Here is a 25,509-nt window from a genome sequence, read left to right as displayed (position 1 = left end):
ACTGTACCTTATACTATTTGTTTGGTATGACTTGTTCTCAGGCTGTGGAGACAGGAAATATATTCCTATCTTCATTTTAAAACTCTAAAACTCTAAAAATGTAAGGTATGTTTCTTTGGGGGGGGGGGGACAGTGCAACACATGAAAATTGTACTGCATTTCTTCAATTTTTTTGCTGGTTGCTTGAGTTCCAGTTAACTGAGAGTTTACTGTATTACTTATTTTGGTCTAAGTACTTTTCATGTACATTAGGGGGTCCTGATTCAGTAGGTTATTGTTCAAGTGGTCTTGACTTGATTTTATATTTACAATATGCATTTGAAGTCTACACAGACCACCCCACATAGCTGTGAACTCTGCTGAAATAATGTCCAGTTTTGCAAGGATTCAGTGTTGAGTCTATGGCTGTTAATACTGGAATCTTGACATATGCTTGTTGTCATGGTTGTTGTTTTTCTTTCGGCTTTTCCCGGTTAGGGGTCGCCACAGCGGAACTCTGGTCCACTCATGATTGGCAGTAGATTTTTATGGTGCCATGGTGCCAACTCGATGCCCAACCTTCAACAAAGGCACACCCATTTATGCATGTCTTTCGAATGCCACTCGATCACGGGGAGGACATGCAGACTCCACACAGAAGGCACTCCAGCCGAGAATCGAATGGGAGAGCCTCTTGCTGTGAGGCGACAATGCTACCGCTGCACCACCACGGCTTCATGGTACAGACTCTAAATCTATACCACTGGCATCAATTAAAATATAAAAGGCAGAGGTTATGATCTCAAAATCTGCACTGTTGACCACCAAATTAATATGTGAAGGGAGACTGGCATTAATGACATGCAGTACATGTACATTATTGGTTTGGGTTATGACTATTTGCTTGCTACACTCAAATAAGCTTTCCAGTGAATAACTGCAGAGCAGAGTAACGATCACTGGCTTCCCCAAATGTTACCCACCTTGCTCCCACCACAATACCTTCCCATGTTATGCTATAACAGTAACTGAAACATGTCCAGGATATTTTTAAACACACACACACACATGCACGCGCACACACACACACACACACACACACACACACACACACACACACACACACACACACACACACACACACACACAAGTATTTCTCAGTAGATGCTAATGATACCTTTCTAGTGGAAATATTGCTTTCCCTCTCGTTAGGGGACACATATGCCACCAGTGAGACCAATCTTGCACAGTGAGAATAATATTTCTGTTTATTCTGTATAGAAGATAAATGCAATATAATTGTCTGGTTGCTATAGTTTAAGCAGCCAGCCATTATAAGACTAATAGCAGATAAAGTCAACAAGTTCAGAGATTTTAATTATATGTCAGTTAATAAGCCACTAAGCCATAAACTGTGAAACTGGATAATACAATTCTATTTAAATTTAAAAAATATGCTTTATAAGATTAAATGCAGACCAAGTAAGTACTTGCACAGTGAAAATAAAACAAATGATTTAAAAAGAAAGAAGGCATGTAGAAAACGTCGACAGCTGTTTTGTTCCCACTACTAATCACTGTCTAAACAATTTGCCATATTCTCTCTGCCTATGAACTTTAAAAGCGTTAATATCTAACATGAGCTCCCAGTCCAAAAAGTCCTCTGTACACATTTCAGAAGGCAAAATCCAGCTGTTGCTGTCTGAACTAAAAAGGAGTCTCAGGTTCTGTATTTGATTCAAAATTTGAATGAAAGAGTCCTGTTTCCACAGTCAATTAATTCTGGGGAAGCTGCAGCCCATTTAAGTAATTCCTGAAAACAAAAACTATGTGAATATGTATATCTGCCTACTTAAGAACAGTTTCACTTTCAAATGTATGTTATTTCCTCAGAAAAAAAACTTCAACTTTGTATATATAGCCTTACACATTTCTTTGCATCTGTATGCTTATTTTATAGGAAAGACAGCTATATTTTTGCATACCTTCTTGAAAGTAAACTCACTTGCTTTAGCTCTGTACAGCTTTTCTACATTTTACATTTTGCTGCATCTTTACCAAAAGACTTTTGCAAGTTCTATATGTCTTGTCACACCTGAGGCAGATTAATTCCCCATCCCACACCCAATCATCTCCATCAATACAATTAGTGTTAAATAGTGATGGAGCTCTGTCTTCTACTTGCTTAGTTGTACTTCTCCCGTGAGTTTACATAATTTTGCAATATGGAGTATAAACCCAGAAACCAATTTTCAGGATGTAAAAGACATGTCAAGGTATTGCCTATGGGGGATTATACAACCTGGATTGGAAGAGGCTATGGGGACAAATGCAAAAATAGCATCTGGAAGTAATTAAATGTGATGAAAAGGAAGCAAAGACACAAAACTTTGTGGAAATTAGCCTACTGGAAATTAGCGATGAAATGGCAATGGATATATAAAGTTATTAATGACAGAAAATGTTTAGCACTTGGATGTGACAAATAGGAGTTATGGGGTATTGTTTCTGTGTTGCAATAGAGTTAAAAGATTAGAGGAGATAAACAGAGGAAGAGCATTTTACTATGTTTTCAAAGTTTTACAGCAGACACTGTATCGCATGGTTTATATGTTTATATATGAGTGTGTTTAGAAACAGAAAAAATAGTGGAGCAATATTTTAGGAGCTTAAGAATGTAGCAACAATACTAAGCAAATGATCACAGGGATCATTAGAGGCTATCCATATACTCCTTTAGGCAGACGCACTTAAAAGTTCTTACCACCCATTGTGAATACTTTATAGTGCCCACCTCCCAAAATCAAGCAGAGCAATACATGATAACCCTGGTGTAAATGTACGTCTATCCATTCAGTCATCAATACTAACCTTAAAGGCAGACAATGTAGTACTTTGCTTGACCTGTAGTGGTAACTTATTCCATAGGCTGGGAACATTTTGAGTTAGGAACCTATCCATTCAACAAGCCTTGTTTATTTGTTGGTGTAAGTTTACGTCCTTAGTATGATTGTTTGTAGAGCCATTGATTTTGCCAGGAAATAGAAGGACTCATAGAACTGGGTCTTTCATGGCTCAGAAAGTGAGATACAGGTCACATCAGAGCAGATGGTAAACTTCTGAGAGGAACAGGAGTAGTAGTAATCTCTCACGATAGTTGAAGGATTTAAGGCCTTTATTTATTTATTTTTGTTAAAATTGTGTGGCCTTTCCAGTTTGTACCATATGTTTGGATGTTTACATACCAGAGGAAGCAACAACTTTCATATCATACCACCTGCTTATAGGTCCTACTGATAAGGGAGACACATAAATCTGATAGAGCCTAACTTTGTGAGTCAGAATGTTGACACCCATAAAAGAGAATACGTTGACCCTGAGCTGATTCAAACATGCATCCTTCTTATCTGGAGTGAGATGTACTGCTGTTTACCACAAGGTCTGTTACCTTATGCTACTTGTTAGGTAAAGTCTGATTCTGAAGATGTAATGCTATTTTGTGTAATGTATAATGGAGCATTTTTGTTTTAATGAGATGGTGGCATGTATTTGTCAAACTATTGATAAAGAAGGTGTAATGTGTAAAGTATATATTTATAATGTTACATGGTATGGACTTTTTGGTATATTTTAAGAAAAACATCTTTACTCTTTTTTTCAGTACATGCATTGATATCCCTTACATCAGTATAAGCTACCACCAGCTCAGGTAGACTAGACTTTAATTAAGCATCTTGTTTCAAGGTCAGCACCCCCATCATGCTGTACCTGTACGTCTACGTTACATTAGTGGTGGATATGAATCCAAGTACCAGGTATGACATAGGATCCACAGTCTATTAATCTTCCCCTTAGAAAGGCAAATGTGCTACCTGCTAAAAACCTGATACTTGCAAATGACAATTATGAGTGAAATGCAGCTACTCGCTTAATACTTTTCTGCAACCTCCTGCCTTTCTGTCATGTTCACCACAAATAGTAAAACAATTTGAACACTTCTATCATCATATTTACATGTGTATTTATGCCTGTTTGGCCTTACTTGAGACTGAACCTTTTCTAGTCTCTGGACTGTCTCAAATGAACATAGCTGGGGGGGGGGGGTGCAATCTCAGATGGTAACTCAGTGATGACATGCCTTTTGGGTTAGGCGTGTCAAAAGCTGTTGGCACAAAATAATTCAGTGCACTTCTCATGAGCAACGGATGCAAAAGCAGTGTCTTTGGTAACTTGGGTGTTGGTGATCATTGACGTGTCACCCAAAACATTATGGCATATGTCACCTTTGACATGCGTGTCATAAGTTCACCATCACTGTTGTAACTGAAATTCAGAAAGCAGAGTTTCCCATTCCAAACAAAAGCAGACCACTGTACATTAACATACAAGAAAATACACTTCTTAAGTTATTGAAGCTGCATACCCTTTGCTAACATGATTTTTTTCAAAAAGCAGGGTGCTAGGTATAAGCCTTTTCTTCCCATTGGACCCTCACAAAAGACAAGCTAACTTATTGACATGCAATGATTCTGGGACTCTAGAGACTATGAGAAGTCTGGAAGTAGAATTTTCACTGCAATTAAAGGAAAGCACTGTTTATTAAATTATGTAAAGATAGTTTCATACATTCTAGAAACAATGGTAATGCTCAAACCTTAAAAAAGCTAAAAATGTACATAATCATGACTATAAGACTTTTTTAAGGCCTTGTTGCTCTCAGCAGATAAACTAACCTTTCAGTTGTTTTTAAGAATACAGCCAAGACAGGCTATTTAGAGCTGGGTGCAATCAACAGCCAGGTTTCAGAGCTTTTAGAGTACGGAAAAACAAATGAAAGACTATATTTAAATAAAAAAATGCAATTTTGCTAACTCTAAAGACATTCTCAATTTTCATAAAATCATCTCAATTGATTAGTCCAAAATTCATAGTCTGGTGCCTTGAAAACTACACTGCATCAGAATTTATACAGGAGGGAAAAGGTTGCAGCTTCTATAATTTTAAAATAATGGTGTAACATCTGTAATACAGTAACAGTTTTACAAATTATTAGATATACTGAAATGAAAAACACATATTTATGTTATATGACATGATGAGCAAGAATATTCAGCCTCTTCAGATTATATTGTGCTATTGTGCATGTAATTTTTTGTCATTAATTTACTATATGTGACCATAGTGGACTATAATGTATCAACTGCATACATAATTTTTGGTTTCTATAGTAGGAACTGACACAGACATAGTTAACCAAATGCTTATACCTGCTTCATTTGATACAGTAACCAGTCTGATCTAACAATACTTAAGAGAGTCTGGGTTGTTCCTGTGAGGAAACACAGATGAACTTTACAAAATTGTTTGAGGCTTTACATGCCAAGAAATTTGCCACATAAATGGTTTTGAAGTTCTAGCAATTATAGCTCTCAACTGCTTAGCACAAGAAATCCGGACAAAGTCAAAATAAGGGGGGGGGGGGGGGATGACAAATGCTCAGAAATAGGGACATATTTTAAATAACCTTAGAAAGTTTTTAGAATGTGTTAGCGTGTGGTTTCTGAAGGATATGAAGTCTGAAACTCAAATGTCTATCATTATTCAGTAACTTCAGTCTTGAATGAATTTGCCACAAAACCACACATTTTATGAGCTACAGACCAAAAAATAATAGGTAAAAATCTGGAGATGCTGCAGAAATCAGGACAGTTGAAAGGTACGCTTGGAATTATTCTTTATGCCAGTCACTGTTCAGTCATATCCTTGATAGAAGTCTGTATAATATGGAATTCTACATAAGGTTCTGATGGTAACACATTTACAGGATCATGGGAGGCTAATCAATTCTCATGCAAATTCAAATCAGGGTGACAGTTGCACAGAACGTGCTTTCTGCATATACTACAAGGAAGGAAATAAATATGACGTGATATGAAAAAATAACATATTTGAAATGCATAATAAGTACACAAAAGGTAATATTTTTCACAAGGGATAATGTTTAGGAATAAGGAAATATAAAAAGAAGATTGAATGGATAGGTTAAAAGGTGAGAAAGTAGTGGGTGCAGTGGTGATGGGACTTGTACAGCTGGAGAACTTTGGAACACATGGGACTGACTCATGGAATGTCAACAGCAGAAGAAGAGGAAGGCAAGGACCATACATGGTATGGTCACTATGGTTTAGTCAAGGGAAAAGAAACAAGCTGGATTACAACAGTGATCTTTGACTGCCATAACTGTCACTGAATGTTTTGTAAAGTAAATTTACTTTTGCCCAGGTTTTTCATAGAAAATGTAGCTTTTGTTCTGTAGTAGTGTTTCATTTACAACTATACCACTCAACCTCTTAGAACAAGAAATCTCAACAAAACTTAAAATAATGGGGGGGGGGGGGGGCAAATTTTAAATATTGCTCTTATAGACTTAAAAAGTGGTTAGAATAAAAAGTTTGGTGTTACTGTGCATTTTCCGAAGGATACGAAGTCCAAAACTCAAAAAGGCTATCATTATTTAGTGAATCCAATTCCCAATTATTTGCCAGAAAACTAAAGATTTTATGAGGAACAGACTGAAAATGTGAGGCAAAAATCTGGACAATTGATGGGTATTTACACAGTGATAATGCACTTGTGACATTTCAAAGCTTGTATAATATAACGTAAGATCTAGGCTAAAAGTTGTGGTGTGGGTTTGCAGGGTGCTCTCCTAACTAGTGCAGTGCCTAAAATCTCAGCCATCATGATCAATATGCATTTGCTCCATCTTATAGGCCAGTCTGCTATTGCACAGACCAGATACTAACATGCATTGATGCCACCCTGAGCTCAACTAGCAGCCTGGATACCAGAGGATCAGGTACTATAAGGGAAAATCAAGAGCTTGAGGATCAGTACTCCATTCTTGGGCAAGGATTTTCCGCATCATATCAGTTCTTCTGTGGGAACAACGCACTAGCTCCATCTACAGGTAGAACGTTTTGGGAACTTCCATGTTTAGAATATGTATCTTTGATGTTACCTTGTGATCTTACATAGTCAGGTAACCTGCATTACACAGAAGTATGCATGCAGAAGGAGTTATACTGAACATGTAACAGTTCCTTTCAGCACTAGTGTGGTAACCTAGATATTCAGTCTGATTCCTGACTCTTATCTCTCATGTAAAGAGGAAATGCCAACCCAGTGAATATGTGGTGGTTACACTAGCTGGGACCAAATGGACTTAAGAAGATCTGTGGGTTGGTAGGGTAAGGTTCAGGTGAAAGGTTCAGGTGAAGATGTGGGGCCCAAGACAGCTATAAAATGTGCCCTGTTGTATGGTATAGTTTATTAAGGCTGACATTTGATAAGACTTTATGATTAAGGGTACTTGTTCCAGCTGTTAGATGTAGAGTCAGATACTGAATCAGCATGCCCTGTCATGATAACTGCATAGTGTTTAGGATACAGCACAGTTTATTTTGGCTTTTAAGGGATACATCTATAACTTTGTAGTACAAACTCGAATCCTTGTGTACTTAGTTCAGTGGCAAAGTGACTGGATATATGATTGTCAAACGGGCACCTGTGATTATAGGTTCATAGGCTAATAAGTAGTTACTAGGCTAATAACCCCAGGGGGGGGTGTTTGGTGCCTAGCCATGCTTACCAAATATATTTGACAAGTGTTGATACCCTAGGGCTATTTTAAGGGGTATATGTAGGCTTGAGCATGGGTTGTCAAGCATTTACAGGCTGCCAGTGCCTAACAGTGAAATAGATGCCAGACCAGAGATAAACTTCTGGTTCCCTATCCAATGGTCCAAATTACATTTAAATTGGGATACAGAGGAACCTTGCTTCAAAAGAATGGGAAGCCTGTTCCAGAGAAGGGGTAGTAGCCTCTGAAATGTATACCTGTCAATCCAACATGCCCTATTTATGTTGCAGATGAAGTTTAGGTCCCTAGATCACGTAATTCTGATGCCGTTTGTTTTGTGAATATGCAACAGCATCAGCAGAGTGGGAGAAGAGGATGCTTTATAAGCCAGGCATAGAGCACCTCTTAGCAATCTTAAGGCTGAGTTCAGGAATAGGGCTTTGAAGCAGTTTGTGTAGGACATGTTGTTTATGCCCTGTATTCTTTTTTGTGACCAATGTCTGTGGATGCTCCAGTTGTTGCATATGCCTGATCAGGTACTTAACATAGTGGTGTTGCACTCAGTGATTGGTCTGATGAGGGTCTAGTACAGCAGAACAATGAGGGCTCTGGATGCCATACCCTTGCTTATAAGTTATGCAACCTAAAATGATTTCCTTTCTACTTGATGGTTAAAAGCCAGGCTACTGTCTACATGCGTTTCCAAATCCACGATCACTGGGTTTATTCTTAGGTGTGTATTATCAAAATGTTAATTTCCAAGGGTGGCCATCTTCCTAAAAGATACTATTATGCATTTCTTGGCATTGAGTTTTAGACTGTGGCTCTGGCATCAATTATTGCTGTGTGTTAGGCCTTCTTAGAGGGTATTTGTGACTCTGAGGGATTCTATGACTACACCTAGTTTGCAATCAGCTGCAGACCTGTTCAGCCAGAGGCCCTTGATGTTGGCCATGACTTTAGAGAAGTAGGTACCAAAAAGAGCAGCTTCAGCACCGAGTCTGGAAGAACTTCATTAGTGACTGGCCTTTTTCTAGAGGTAGACTCCCCTATCCTAACTTCTGGGTGTTGTCATTGAGCCAGCTGGCTATCCAGCAGGTGACATAAGGGTTTATACCTAATTTTGTGAGTTTGTCTACAATGCCTACATGGGGTGTTGTGTTGAATGCTTTGGCTAGGTCAAGGTAGGCAGTATGTACTGTTTTGCCCTCATCCATTGCTTTGGTGACATTCTTAAAGAAGTTCACCAAGTTGAGTAAGCCTGATCTGCCCATTGACAAATCCAAACTAGGTTGGATCCAGTGTCTGAAGGTTTCCTATGTCATTGTTTGTCATGTCCATGATAATTCTTTAAATGGCATTGCATGTGAGTCTAGTCAGGCATTTGTTTCTTTAGTTACCAGGATCCATAGATGTCCCACCCTTGTGATTCATGTCTAGGCAGGAGTGAAGTATATGGGATTTTTGATGAGACAGCTGTTCAAAAACATTAAGAAAAGCTTAATGATCTAGAAATTCTTCATTAGGGATTTCACTTTAATGATTACCATATGTGACCTAAGAATCTGGAGAAAACATTGGTTACACATCAGGATTCTGATAGTGTAACCTTGCCTTTCTGTCTCACTTGCTAATTCAGTAATTAAATGTTAATGATGTTTCATTGTGACTGGTTCAGAACTCTTGGGTGTTGGTATATTGTAAGACAGGTTGTTTTGGATTTTGTTGTTAGACTGAACTGAATTGTGTTGCTCATATGTTTAGAAAGTAGACAAACGTAAGGAAAGTAATTTGTGCTTAGAAAATATTCAGTAATAATGCTGCTGACAGAGCTTCTTTGTGATTTAGTCACTATTTGTTAAGCTTCATGGACAGTAAGTTGTAATGGAAACCTTGGACCAGTCTATCAGTACAGTGACATCTTTACAATGAGATTTAGGATCCTATTACTTAACTTAGGTATCTGTATAGCAGGAAAAACAAGAACAAAGTTTCAAAACCTTTTTTTTTAATGAGAATCAACCTATCAAGATATTTTCATAAGAATGCATGCATTTGTGCCACCTTGTTCTGCTCGGACTGCATTACATGTGTAATTAGATATTTGATTAATTTGTTGCACTTTGGTAGCCAGGTAGTCACTTCTGGGCAGGACTCATTTGTAGAACCGAGCAGGGGTGAAAAGCTTCACAAGGCTCTATAACTTAACATCCACCAGTTTTTGAGTATAACCATTACATTAGGTACAAATAAATATAATGAATACAAGTTACATGGTGGAATATGCAGTTATGTATAGTGTCTATTTATATTCAGCATTTACCAAGAGACAGGTCACAGGAACAATTTAATAAGATGTACAGTCTAGATAATATGAGATAAAATTTAACCTTTGCAGCATACATGGCATTCAGCTAATTAATTCATTCTACAAACAATCTGTGCTGTCTCGGTAGTCTTGCTGTTAGAGCATGGTAGAAGTGTTGCAGGTAAGAAGAAGAAGAAGTTAAGGTGAAAAGCCACTTGTTATAAGGAGGTATGTACTGGGAAAGGTCAGACATTTAATGGGTAAAATAAAGGGAAGCTAATGGAGGGAAGCAGAGAAGACGTAACTCATGGAGTTATTAATGACACTTTATTCTTTCTAATAGATGGAGAAAGGAGTCAAGGTGTATATAAATAGTTTAGCTATGGGCACCTTTAGACTTACACATTTTAGTAGTCCAGAATATATTTTGTTGCTTAGTTATGTAATACCATCAACCTCTGTTTTCAGGTTGCCTTATAAGTGAATGGTAAACTGAGTTTATGAGTGATCTGTAAATGTTCGGACTATGAACAGTCTCTCACCCATTGCAAAAATCATCACTTTCCACAGTTATGTTCCTGCTACACTTGTCTAATTCTGTGATTTAATACAGTCGCCTTTTGTGGAAGCAATACTTACCCTGATGTACACCATACTTGTCATGATCCTGTCTTTGCTTTACTGCACTCCCGAACTGCTGCCAAACAAGACTGTAGTAAACTTGTTTTTCAAGTTTGTAAAGGAATTTGTTTTTGCATGAGCAAATAGTTTTAACATGCCTATTTATTTTTCTTTTTAAAGTGCCTCTTGTTATATAAAGTTAACATGTATACATATATATATATATATATATATATATATATATATATATATATATATATATATGTGTGTGTGTGTGTATATACAGATAAATCAGATGAATTTCATGAGCTAAATTTAATAAATGAAATCTACTGCTCATCAGATCTTCAGCTTTCTGCTGTGATAAAAACTGTGAGGATCTTTGCAAAACACTAATCCGTATGAACCCTGTTTTTCCCAGCAGATGTTATTGTGGTGGTTGATTTTGAAGGACAGCTTGGAGATGAACTCACAGTCAAGGCAGGTGACATCATTAAGAATGTAAAACCATCTGGGGAGTCAGGATGGCTTTTCGGAGAGCTGAATGGAAAGAAAGGATGCTTCCCCAGACATTTTGTTCAGGTAATGGTTACACTATCAACAAAATAAATACATCTTTATCATTTGGTCCATGATTACTTATTGCAATGAATATAACAGAACACACCTAAGATAACTTATCTGTGCACTTGAACATTGGAGGGATCTGTGACTCTTTTGGTTTTGAAGATTGAATGATAATATATGGATGTGTGTGGACACAATAAGGTGGACGATCAGTAAGTGTTCAGTGAGTATAACATATTTGGGGTAAAATGCTAGAAACATCCATGCTCCAAAGTCTGGCTGGTGCTGTATGTCTTTTTTTTTTTTTTTTTTTTTTTATAAATAACTGCATTTTATTATTAAATAGTGACTAAATGTACTTTGAAATATAGTCTCAGAATTGTCACCCAAATATGTATATCACGGCAGTCTGCCATTAATAATCTTGCTCCTAACCCCTATAACATATAATGAAGATGTTATAAATAAACACAGAAAATGTTCTTGGCTCCATGCAGGAGGTGTAAGGCACTAGCTGTTTTGGACAGCATGCACATTGACTGAAGAACTAGCAGGCCCTTAATTTCTCATCTTTTGTGTCATTGTGAAAGATGCGAAGACACTGGCTGTACATGGGCACTACACACAAGTACAACATGCAGTCACACATCTGCTGGGAAAAGCTGCCATGTCACTTGAGCTGCAATGTTACCTGGCATTCAAGGACAGCACCCCACAGGCAGAGACTAGTTTCCCAGACACTACTGACAGTTTTGATGCTATAACAGGAGACCAGATTAGGTTATACGTAATATTGCCATAACAGTCACCTGGTTGGCTGCATTAACTGGCAACCTTGTCAGTCATAGTAATCTGATATGATGTGTCTGTGCTCTGCCAAAAAAAAAAAAAAAAAAAAAAAACACCTGTCACCCACATAGCTATAGTATGAGTCATCTCACAACTGTGAATTGAAATTAAAGAAACAAAGCTGAAATACAAATGCCATGTCAAATGCATTCAGTTTACCTGCTTGCTCATAAACTATATAAGGAAGCTTATAAACTGAAAAACATTAGGTCCCTACCTTTCTTAGAAATATATTCTTTTCTTTTGTTTTGTTTGATGCCAGGTTTTGTAACAAAGGTAAAGCACCCCAGGACACGGAAGCTGAATTCCAAACTCTTTATTCCACAGGTTAAGCGCTTTCATCCAACCTCTGTTGGACTTCAGAACAACTAATAATAAAAAACTCACCCCTTTTATACACACCTTAACACACATAATTGAATTAAACAATTAAAAAACACATATTAACCAATGCATGAATCAATTATTAGTTCTGAAGAAGTCCAACAGAGGTTGGATGAAAGCGCTTAACCCGTGGAATAAAGAGTTTGGAATTCAGCTTCCGTGTCCTGGGGTGCATTACCTTTGTGAAGTGTTGGTACTTTTGGGATACTAAGATAGGTTTTGTAACATGAAGCTAAACTGCAGTTGAAGGAATAAATGCATTCCTTACAATTTGGGAAACAATGCACTACTGTCACCTCCCCCATATTCACGTTTGTGTTTGCATGTGCATGTGTGCGCACACCACACATGCTGCATGTGCACACACAGACATACACGGACATGCAGACAGGCACTACTAGTAAACATTTTTTGAATTTCTTAAGGGATGGAGTACAGTTTCTTATGGACTTATAATAGTAATTAGGTCTCAAAGGTTATTTATTTTTAAGAAATATTCATTAATTCCGTGCAGTTAATTTCTGATAGGGATACAACAGACACACACTGCTGCAGACATGGACACTTTATTCAGTTGATTCTACTAGTATATTATCTATATAATCTTACATTCGAGACTACATCCAATGGGGGCATTTCCCATTCGACTACATCCGATGTGGGCATTTCCCACTTCCTTTACAATTCATAGAACTTATTTACACCTTTCCAATGTATTTCTTATTTCTCCTCCATCTTTATTATCACTGCTGCTAAGAGAAGTCTATTTCAGGCAGCAGTGTTTTTAGAAAAAAAAAATCCACACTGGAAAAAAGGAGTTCACACCCTTCTAATTTTAGTGTATGAAAATCTAGAGTTGTGGTAAGGGCCAACACAACTTACCTATTTTACATAGACTAAATATCAGAAACATACCTCTCAACTGTAACAGATTTTCATAGAATGTCCAGATTTTTGACTCATATTTTTGGTCCATTTTTCATAAAATTGCAGTTTTCTAGCAAATCTTTGGCAAATCATTTATTATTTAAGTCAGAAAATAATGAGAGACATTTGAGTTTCAGACTTCATACCCTTCAGAAAATTAATGCTAATGCAAAATCTGTTATTCTATCTACCTTCTAAGTTTGTAAGAGCAATATTTAAAAAATGTCCCTATTTTTGGGTCTTTCTCCCCCCATTATTTATAGCTTTGTCCAGATTTCTTGCTCTAAGAGGTTGAGAGATATGAAAATTTATTAAAGGTGAATATTTGCTGAGCAGAATCTTCTCAAATAGGAAAGCAGAAAGGTCAGTGATAGTAGACCATTAAGAAACATCCTTGCAAACCATGGGTCACTCTAACATGATGCCCAGGTATTAGTGCTTGATCAAAGTAAGGGTGCAAGATCAGATTGAAGCAGTGCAGATATCCTAGGATGAGCCCCTCATAAAATATGATTTGGAAGTGGTAAAAATTCACTCTAGATGAATTGGCTTTAAGAGTGATAATGATTTCCCTGCTTGAAAAATGTAACTGGATTCAGCCAGGTAATCAGAAAGTAATTATTTAGTAATAGTTTTCCTTTCTCCATATTTAACAAATTAAACAACAAAAGTTATGCAAGTGTCATAAATTTGCCATTCTTTAAAAATAGTATATCAGATACTTTTTGGCATCCATTTTATTCAGACTAAATTTTTCAGGATTACATCTGTCTGGAAAATATGGATACAAGTTGGTTTTATGCTCCTGAAGAAAGTTGCAAAGTGGATTATGCAAAAGGCAAAAGGACATGCTTAGAAACTTGTTAAAAAACAAAAATGACTTTTTTCCTATCAGATCAATGTTTTCTGGGAATATGGATACAGTGATTGCAAATTTTACACTCACATTCTCCATGCAAAGGGTTACCCTGTCTATCTCCCCTTAATTACAATTGGCTGTCAGATCACTGTTTTGTGGGAATATGGATGCAGTGATTTGCAAAGCCAGTGACTCATGCAATTGCCCCCTCACAAAATGAGACTCACATGGTTTCTGGGAATCTTGCAGTTGTATGAATTGCTTCAAAACTAACTCCAAAAGCAGAACGGTACACTCTCGAAAACCCAAAAAAAGATTATAGACCAATCACCAGTATCTAATCTCTTATCAAAATCTTTGTGAAAATTCTATACAAACAAATGCTAAATGTGTCCTCCTGTCCAACAAACAGCATAGTTTCAGAAATGCATTTAGTACTTCTACTGCCCTTCTCTCAGCACCAGATGTATCAACAATTGCCTCCAGCTGACATATTTATTGATATGACTAGGGAATTTGAAACTGTAAACCACATATTACTCATCATCAGCTTACAAAAAATTACCTTAGGTACTAATACAACAAAATGGCCCCAACGCTCTCTTGAAACAGACGTTTTCAAGTCCTTGCTAAAACCAGCTTTCATCACTCTTGGTGTTGCTTGCATTTCCTTTTGTAAAAATGTACTTCTTCCAAAACTGGAGTATGGATTACTATTATGTGTCTTTCATTCTGCATACAATATTCACAAGCTCCAGACTGCAGAAAAAGAATGTTCAGATTCTCTTTGCTTGCCGAACCTTTTGCTCACCAGTGCATTTAAGAAGCTCAGTTGGCTACTGTCACTGAAAGATGAAGGTGTACCGATACATAAAGTATTAAATGTAGGTTTCTGCCCTCTACTCAGTGAGCAGTCATACAAATAAACAGGGAAGAAAATGTTATTCCCTTGATTAGGCTTGAAAAAATATTGTGAGATTTACGTGCTTACTGCTTGCTGCTTCTTGCTGTGGGATTTGAAGTCTTCTTAAGACACTCAGTCTTGCTGGCTGGATTCTGCTAAAATTCAAAGTCTAGTTATATTTGCATTCACAGTCTGTTGCATACAGAAACTTGCAGAATATACACTGATGAGAGAATATACTTTGCAGCATCAACTTTAGAGAGCAGTAACCAATAACTTTTTATAATAAACCAAACGGAAACACGTTACAGCTTAAAAGTACTGTTCCAACTTTACTTCTCATATAGTACAGATGATGTGAGAGATACAACATTTACCTTAGGACTTGTGTCCCTACCATCCCTCTAACCAACTGGATTTATACAGCTCTTTATATACAGTTTTTAGTCATGCATAAACATATTTTGGAGAATTGCTTATCCTGTAGAAACAATACTAAACTTCCTTGTTTAACAATGTCTTGTAAGAGACCAGCTTTTCTGACAGTGTGAATATCCTGTAACAGTGTCCTGATGTCCATGTAGAAAAACATATTTTTGAGGAAACACATTGTCCTGTATTCTATTTGAATCTGTGTATAGAAACATGTGTTCTTATGTCAATGCTGATAAGCATATCCTGTTTTTTATGAAGAAAAACATATTTTTGAGAAAACACATTGTCAGAGATCAGCTTTTCTGACAGTGTGAACATCCTGTATTTTATTTGGATCTTTGTATAAAAAACATCTGTTCTTGTGCCATCCTGTTTTTCCATGCAGAATAACATGTCATTGTTCTTTAAAAGCAGATTTTGCATTTTTGTTCTTGCATACATCCTGTTTTGAGTCTGTAAGGGAAAAATGTCCATTCTTTAAAAGCAGATTTTGTATTTTTGCTCTTGCATACATCCTGTTTCTGAGTCTGTAAGGGAAGAATGTCCATTCAGCAGATTCCTTTTCCAAGCCATGGTCATTTAGTATGACTGCTGATCACATATTACTTAAACTTTGTTTCTGCATTTAAGCAAGCCTTTTCTTTCAGCATATTTACAACATAATTAATTTCAGATTTATAGTCATAAAATCTAACAATTCCCTCTGTTTTTAAACATACTCAAAACATTTTATATAGAAAACACAAGAAACAAACCTTTAGTTTGATACAACAAATCAAAATGCAATTTTACATAGTTAATACAATGATATTAAAGTATTACTACCAAAACTGAATGCATTTAACAACTTTTTCTTTTGCAGACCATTCTGTGAAAATATTTTATCAGTTATGAGCTGTGTCTGCTTTAATGTTATTATTATTATTTTTTTTAACTTGATCAATTTATTCTTTTGCAATCACAGAATTTAATTTATGACTTAGAACTGTTTCATTAACTCTTTGCAGCTGTTAAATTAACTATGAGACAATAACTATGTGCTGCTGCAAGCATTTATACACTACTGAAAATGCACAATTTCAATGTCATTTTAACCATAACATTGTGTTCATGTCTCTGAACTGCTACAATGTATTCTGTACAGTATGTATTTACATAGACTGTTTGCTATTTATGCATTTCAATTTACTAGGTATACTGGACCCACTTTTTATTAAATATGTTTTTCACACATATTTATTACTAGACATTAATCTCATTTGTACTGAATTCTTTTGCATTTGTACATACAAAGACTATAAAGTACATTTAGTCTAATCTTACAAATTTAATAACATTAATATTAAGCAAAATCTTGGAAAATGTTTGTCTCTTTAGAAATATCTAGTGGAACTGATACCATATCCATATGTCCTGTTATTTTAAACTACATACTCAACAATTATTAAAAATATTCATGCTTTTTATACCAACATTGTTTTGCCAAAAACATATTGAAATAGTGACCATTCTTGCTATTAGAAACATTTATGCATTTTGCATATCTTTATTCTCTCTTGTATAGCTTTAATAAAGCAATTTTAAATCATCTCTTGTTTAACCATTATGATAGCTATTAACAACTTGTAAAATATCTTATCCTGTCAGGTTTAATCCAGTTTACCAGTATTTCTAATACACTAATACCTGTTTTTTCCTCTCATAAGAGTATTGTCAAGAAAGAATGAAATATTTTTTTCCTGTAGCTTTATTTTAGACCCTTATTATTTATTTTTTCTGTAACTTTATTTCAGACCCTTGTTCAGTACTGCTTATACAGTCAGTGTAAAACTGAGAAAGTGCCCCTCCCCCTGTAGTACTTCAGCACTATTTATCTGCCCTATGCTGTGAGAATAGAATGCATGTCAGCCCAACACTTTGGCCATACATTTATGTTATTTGGTTACTAATAAACTATGGACTTTTATCTGATTTGATCATTAGTAGGTATTTACACCCTCCTGCACAATTGATTTGAACTGTATATATACTATAGCCCATTTGCTGGCTGTACTTGATGCAACTGAGGTTTTTTTTTGTCCTTTTAACATTTACTTGCAAACAGATTATCAGTGACATCTATGCACAATTGTGGCATTTTATGACAATTACTAAATAGTGTTGCCTGTAAACATTTTAACAATTATGTTTTAATAACAATGATGCTTTAGAAAAACTCAAGCTACTTATCTGGCAATCAGTCTTGTTGTTTATCTTATCTTTCCAGCATTTCCTGTAACTATTCATTCAGTCTAGGAAGGTCTGAGCTCACGTTTCATACTCTGTAAACTATAGTTAATTCTTTTGGCATTTTTCCTTTAATGTGATTGTGATTTGCATAACTATGCATTTATACAACATAAATAGACATCATTTTACAATTACCTTACATGGATTTCAGTATTTTTTTTTTTAATTTATTTAACTATTTAACTGTCCTGCCATTAATTTTACAAAAACTGTTTGACTAATATCATCTGTGATTTTCTTTTTAAAATTCAGAACTTTAACTGTTTGGTGTTACTATATAATTATAAACAAATTGTAAAAAACAAAATAGATATTAGTTTAACCAACACATTTATATTTATATTATTTATATTTGCTGTTGTCTGACTGTTATTCTTGTGTATTGTAACAGATGTACTCTATATGAAAAGAACACACTGCATGTTTGTCTTGTATCTGTATATCTTTATACAAGCATGTCAGTCTTGTGACTTTAAATCTTTACTCCTATTAACTATTTTCATTTAATTTTTATACACTAGAACAGTTTTGTTTACTTTTTGACTATGCTAATGAATGGCATTCATATGCTTTACTTTACTGTAGTACTGATATATGTCTTGCTTTAACTGAATGAAAGTAAAACATTTAAGAATGATTTGTCCAGACATCAGATCCTACCATCCTACCATGTATGTTTAACCATTTTCAAAACATAAACATATTATAAAATATATTTATTTTGCACAGATTAGCTGTGTATGCAGGAAGTTCCCAGTCTCTGTCAGTTCAGCTAATTTATTTCCTTTATCCTGCAACTGCTGTTGAAGTTTCAGTAATGTTGCATGGTCTTTCTGACATTCTTTAGTAAGCTGTTCTGCTGAATTTGAAACTCCTATGCACTTTTGAAAAGATGTATGTATAACTTGTCTAAGCTTCCTGAACTCATTGTGTCTGTCTTTTAGAAGTTTACTACATTCCTTTGTAACAAAATGTACTAAGGGTTTTATCAGTAACTGATTTGACTCACATGTGGTGACAGGACATAACTGTTCAACATCAGAATGTAATGGAAACACTTTACCCTTAGTTAATTCTTCAGATCTGTCTTTACAGTCTATTTTTTAGCAATATGATGCAATATTATTTTATGGCATAATACACAAAATGCAGTTTTTGTTGAAGCACACAATAAACATTTGTCATATTTCACATGGTTTTCTTTGAGATACCAGTCAAATATTGTAATACATTTGCATAATGCCTTACTATCAACCTGCCCTAATAAGGTTTTACATTTACTAATGTGCTGTGTATACCAACATAGCATTTTTTTACATTTGCTTAAATTATGCATGAAAATATCCATACTGTTGAATAGCAACCATACTAAAAAATGTGACGTAGGAAAAAGTCTTACCAGTGAGCAAGAAAACAGGTGATCAGGCTGTTGTTGCAGATGGCTGGAAATTTTTCAAAGTCACTTGAGAAGCTGGGAAAGCACAACAGGCAGTGGACTGATGGGCTAGTGGATATCCCCCTTTTCTTTAGTGAATTTATGGCACTGCAAATTTCTTGAACTAGTCTCACTCAGGATTGTAGACGTCTAAAAAAACTTTACTACTGAAAGCTGCATAAACTGGAATACTTCTGTTTAGGATTTACACATACGTACAAATGTTAGTTACTGCAATTTAACTGAAGTGACCCTCTGCAGGGCTTACCATCACTCCTCCTGTGTTTGAATGCAGATTGTAGGTTCAAATGCAGGCTAGCTTGCCATTGAAAAAATTATATGGAGCTAGTCACTCAGCTGCCTCGGCTATGCGGTACTTTTCCGTTATTGGGCCAACAGTTCTAGTGAGCTCGCAATGATCGCACAGATGCTGGTGATGTGGGACGATTCTCCATTGAAAAGGGACTTCTCTTACAAGCATGAAGGCAATTACGTGAACCAATTACAGATAGACAGTTTTGATTTTTACAGTTGTGTATTGCCCAGTTAGGGTAGATGCCTTTTCAAATACCCAACGTGGGACATTTTTTTAAGAATTGTGAGGTTTTGCAAGACAAAAAATATCCACAGTTAGTGAAGCTCTTTCTTGTAGCATTTGAGTTGCTTACGGTATCCCATATAACATTTAGGCATTTTAGATGCATAAAAGCAGTTGTTTTGTAACTATTAAAGAAAAGTTAAGAAATAGTTTAAATAAAATCTCAGGACATGTGTCCTGCAATAAATAAAAAAAATAAATACCTAAATAAATATAAATAGCAAAAGTACCCAAAGAGGGACAGGTGCTAACCCTATAGTAAAATCTTGGACTGATGAGCTGAATGTGATACAGCTTCAAAGTGCAATATGTGCTTTATTTGGAGTATGTTTAGATTATTGTAGTCTCATAATTTTTTACAATACAGTTTCCATGAGCTGTAACACAATTCACAACCGTATGTGAAATGTAATATGAACATCTGTGTCCAACCCAAAGAAAAGTTTCTTTCTATTAGTACACACTGTTTGTTGTACCAGCTAGGCTTGTACCCTCTGAAGGAACCTGAAAGTACAGTTTCGTGTCACTGTCACATTCCCAATTTTAAATATGGGTAAAGCGTAAAAAAAACTGTGCATTTCAAAAAGCTTCAACATGGACTGCAGATTACACACAATACAATTAAAGGTGAAGCAGGTTCACAGACCCTCGTTATATATTTCTCAAGAAGCAGTACACAAAGGAAATCATAGGTTGTTAATAATATGAAAAGCATAAGCATGAAATGAGTGAATATTTACAAGAAGAATAAAAGAAAGTACAAGTAGAGACCGTGTAACTTCCTTTCACTGTGACCACATTCTAAGATTCCAAGCGCTTATTACAGCTGTTGCCCCGATAATTGAAAAGTACCGGCTATGCTAGGCTCCTATTTAAAATAGTTGCAGGATAGCATGACTTTTACATTCTGGGCACTGACCTATGGAACAAATCCACCAAAGACAAAAGGCCAAGTTTATAAGTAATTTCTTGCTGAACATCATAGTGAAATATCATGTAAGTGATTCATGGATAATGGTTAGCAAGATCCATCAGTCCACACTCTTCTAAAACCCATGATGAAGTGTGAGAAAAATACTGTAAGCTGATGTGCATTCTGAAGTGTAAACACCACTTATATTCTCTATACATTATAGAGTCTTGTCAAAACACTGCTGCCATAATGGTTGAGATTTCACCTCCCAAGCACAAGGTATGAGGTTTGATCCTGAACTCCAGCCAAATACCTGTGTGGAGTTTGCAGGTTTTCCCTGTGCCTCTTTGGATGTTCCTCCCACCTCACAAAACATGCTGAGTGCTTCCACCTCAAACTCACCAAAGAATGGAGTTGTGGGCAGCAGCACACATTCTAGATGGTACCTGTTGGAGAAAGAGTTGTATAGACTAAGCTCTTTGGAGCATCAGTTGTGGTTTGCAGTATCCTCTAGATAGGAGAAGATGGATCACAGAATGCATGCTGTGTTAGGACTATTCACTTCACTCAAACTTGAAAATTGGCTGTAGGTGATTTGGTCATGTTGACTAATGTCGCCAAAAATGGCATATGTGTATTTGCCAGTGATAAGTGGGTTGAGGCCTACTCCCATCTATGCCAGGGCCCCATGCTAACAGTGGGAGGGATCTGTGTAACCCTATTGGCCAGTGTTTTCCCGCCATAAAACCCAGCAACCCTGCTGCCCTGGGTCAATAAGCTACTGACAAGATGGTCTCCTGTTACTTGGTTTCCTAGGATAGCTCTATTGAGCAAAAGCTGTACATAAAACCAATCAACCCATCAAATATGAACCAGCCAAACATAACCTAAGGAGGCCTACTCAATTTAGGTTCACTGACAGGATGCAGCTTTGATGTGGATGACATTATGGTAAGCTGGACATCCACTGTATAGAGCAGACAAGATGGAAGTGCAGTGCAGCAAAGTCTTGGTTTGTGATCCAAAGTCTATTACTCAGGGGAAGGACAGACTACAAATGGTGTTGGAATTGTGGTGCAGGAGAGGCTTCCAAAGACAGTAAGGGATGGCATCAGAATTAGTGACAGACTCATGGCAATGGTAAGTATAAGGCATCATTCATAATCCCAGCCTATGCTGGGTTGTGATAGTGAGGAAAAGAGTGCATTCAGGCAACAGTTGCATGACCTACTAGATAAACCAATACAACAGGAGCTGGTGTTGATAATGGGAGACCCAAATGCACATATCAGGACAGACAAAAGAAGATATGCAGACTGCCTGGATCCACATGGGTGAGGCAACAGGCATAAAAAAGGAGAGGACTTCTGTCTTTCAAATGGCTTGATGGTAGCCAACACATGGTTCGGCAAGAGAGACAGTCACAAGATCATAAGGAAGAGTGGCTGGCATGCAACCCAGATAGACTTCTTCTTTTTAGGGATAGGTCATGGAGCTAGAAAAAGTCATCCCCCTCAGTTTAAACCATTGGTTGCCACAAGCAGTGGTCAGAGAAGGCTCTAAGGTCAAAAGAGGCTAAGTTGAAGACCTGGAAGTTGACTAGAAAGAAAGCTTAAGAGTGCAAGGAAATACTCAGGACCCAGTGCCTCAAAACAGCATGTGTGAACTCTATAGAACAGATGTGCAGCAAAGTCAGGTATGGAAATAAGATACATAAGGAAAGCTGGTGCTTAAATGCAGAAGTCCACGAAGTCATCAAAAGAAAGGAGGAGTGCATGACAAAGTAGGAGATAAAAAAGATGGACCAGGCTAAGAAGGAATACAGGTTGGTTAACAGAGGCAAAAGAGGAGCTGCAATAGTAAAACACAAGGCATCAGAAGCACTCTACCAGCTTCTAGAAAGTGACTCAGTAGATGGCACAAAGAAACTCTATGAGGTTGCAAGGCAAAGGGAGGAAGATAAAGAAGACCGTCATCAGACAGTCTTTGTAAGGGCTGACAGTAACAACCTATTCATCAGTCCACAGGACATCTGCATATCCAGCAGCTTCTAAATTAAGAAAATCCACAGAATCTGTACTGCCCTAGATACAGCCTATGATGGGAGAAGAAGAGGAGCCCACCATAGAAGAAATAAGAACGGCACTGAGGAAAATGAAGTCAGGGAAAGCAGCAGGCCCTGATGAAGTCACAGCAGATATGATCAAGATGTTGGGTGAGTTAGGGGAGAAATGGCTTCAGCACAGCAGTATGGAGAAAAAGGTGTCTTGCAGATGATTGGAGAATAAGCATACCAGTACCAGTGTACACGAACAAAGGAGACACTCAAAACTGTGGGCAGTATAGATATATAAAATTTATATCACATTGCATGAAAGTTCATGAAAGGAATATACTGATAAACCATACTCAGAGTCATAGAAAGTAAAATGAAACATGAGCAGTTCAGATTCAGATCAGGATGCAGCACAAATGACCTGATGTTTGCAGTGAGACAGATAACTGAAAAGAAGCTAGAGGTGAGGAAAAAGTACAACCTGGCATTCCTAGGATTGGAGAAAGCATATAAAGTTCCCAAGAAAGCTGATTTGGGGAGTCCTGCAATGGGTCGAAGTCCCAGAAAGATTGGCAGAATAGTTCAGGATATGTACAAGGACCCATTGATGCAGGTACAAACTGTTCAGACTCACAGAAGGGTTTCTAGTAGGAGCAGGTGTGTAGGAATCAGCTCTGAGCCCACTGCTGTTCATACTACTGGCAGACTAGATTATCAAACAGGTTGGAGTGGATAGATCAAATAAGTTGCTGTATGAAGACAATGTAACATTACAAGCAGACTGACCAAGAACTTCAGCAAACGATAAGGGAATGAAAGACAAAATTAAAGGCACACAGGATGAAAATGAGTACAAATAAGACAGTTATAATGGCAGCAAATGGAGGAAATAAGAAGAAGTTGAGAATTAAGATAGAAGGGAAGACAGTGGAACAGGTTAACAGCTTCAAGTACCTGGGAGGTATAGCTGAGGAGACGCGAAGTCTGAATGAAGATGGGCTGCAGCCAACTGGTACAAAGTATCAGTGGTAGTTTGTAGCACAAGAATGCCAAATAAGCTGAACAATAAGGTGCAAAACAGTGGTGTGACCAGTACTACTGTGTGGTACAGAAAAGTAGACAGTGAACCCAGAGCAGCTGAGAAGGTTTTAGGTGATGAAGATGATGTGCCTGAGACAGGTGGTAGCATGCATACTGTGGGATAGGTGCCACACATCCAGGAAAACTGAAGACAGTCTGTTGAAAATGATTTGAGACATATAGGAAGAAGGCAACAGAAAATGAAGGCATCCAGTAAAGACATGTATGGATTGTGTGAGAAAAGACCTGAGCAATCAGGTGTGACTGTCAAAGAAGGTAGGAGAGTAGCATTGAATTGAGAGAGAGAGATGGCAAAAGTTGACACGACTCACCCAGACTCCATGTAGAAATGAAAGAGACGAGTTTGGATTATGATGATTTTTGGATTATACCCTGGGATGTAGGAAGCTTTGTGGAGATTATCACCTGTTAGAGGGCAAGGGGTGAGATAAACAAATACAAAATGCTAAAAAAGTACAACTCGTACCAGCTTGAGTGGATAGAGCTGTACACCCACAGTCATGCTCTGGTGATCCATCTGATGACTATGAGATGAAGATCCAGCAGCTTATTTGAAGCTTCCCTACTAAACTCTGAAGCTTACAAGGCTCCAGCCATTCAGGCAATGCTTAAACATGATCAGTGAAACAATACTTCATAGGTTCATAGGTTCATAGGTTCATACTAGGCTATCTGCCCTGGGGCAATTATAAGCCTAGCCCGATTCTGTATGGTTTATGCCACCCCTTGATTTGAGTATATTGTGCCCTTTTTAAGGTTTAGTTTACTGTGCCTCTGTCTAATAGTGACATGGGAGTAATCCCTGGGACAAACCTACGATCCCCCATCCACTTATCGAGATTCTTCTTGAAGAGATTCCGTGAGGTGCTCTGCCTCACATGAACTGGAATTCTATTCCAGAGCAAAGGGAGCCTCTGGGTTATGAACCTGTCCCTCCAGCAAGTTTTATTTATTTCTGTGCTGAGGTTCAAGTCCCTTGAGCGTGTGGCTCTAAGGGATTTAGATTTACTGAGGTGGAGCATGTCCATTAATTCTGGATTTGACATAGCTTTGTATGTCAGGCATAGATCGCCTCGAAGTAGGCGGTATGCAACTGAGTAGAGCTGGAGTTTTTTTAACCGAGCAGCATATGGCATCTGTTTGAGACCCTTGATCCTCTCGGTGAGATACTTTTGGGGTCTTTCTAATTGCTGCAGGTGTCGGGTAAGGTACATCCCAAAAGGGGCATTGTATTCTATGATGGGCCTGATGAGGGATGAATAAAGGCACGATTACCTCTCTTGATCTAGATGTGAAACTCTTCGTGATGAGGTGGGCTATGTAGAAGGTCTTTCTAACCACTTTGGCAATGTGGTTTTCAAAGGAGAGATTGCTATCAACTTGGGTCCCCAGGTCCCTAATAACTTTCTCTGTACTTAATGGGTTTCCGCCTATGTGGTAATTTGTGGGCACATTGTTTTGCCAAAGGGTATGACTATACATTTTTTGGCATTTAGCTTTAAACCATGGCGCTGGCACCAGTTATCTGTCTCTGTGAGACCTTTTTGAAGGATGTTTGTGTCAGCTGGAGAGTTGATTATGGCGCCCAGTTTGCAGTCGTCTGCGAACTTGGTGAGCCATAGTCCTCCCACGTTTGCCTGTA

General features: G+C 37.2%; 1 protein-coding gene across 2 annotated transcripts in view; it reads left to right on the top strand.

Moving 5' to 3' along the window:
- LOC122792261 (CD2-associated protein-like) overlaps positions 1-25,509 on the top strand; it is a 1,538,751-nt gene that overhangs the window by 286,523 nt on the left and 1,226,719 nt on the right. The window contains exon 2 of one of the 2 annotated variants that reach the window (XM_044060012.1): positions 10,975-11,132. In XM_044060012.1, coding sequence (XP_043915947.1) covers positions 10,975-11,132 — 158 coding nt within the window. Of the gene's footprint in view, positions 1-10,971; positions 11,133-25,509 lie in introns of both variants that reach the window. The other variant, XM_044060011.1, reaches the window with a different exon arrangement.

Source organism: Protopterus annectens, chromosome 1.part2, assembly GCF_019279795.1.
Source record: "Protopterus annectens isolate FY-2018-M chromosome 1.part2, PAN1.0, whole genome shotgun sequence".
Classification (NCBI taxonomy): Eukaryota; Metazoa; Chordata; order Ceratodontiformes; family Protopteridae; genus Protopterus; species Protopterus annectens.
This window is presented reverse-complemented; position numbering and strand designations above follow the sequence as displayed.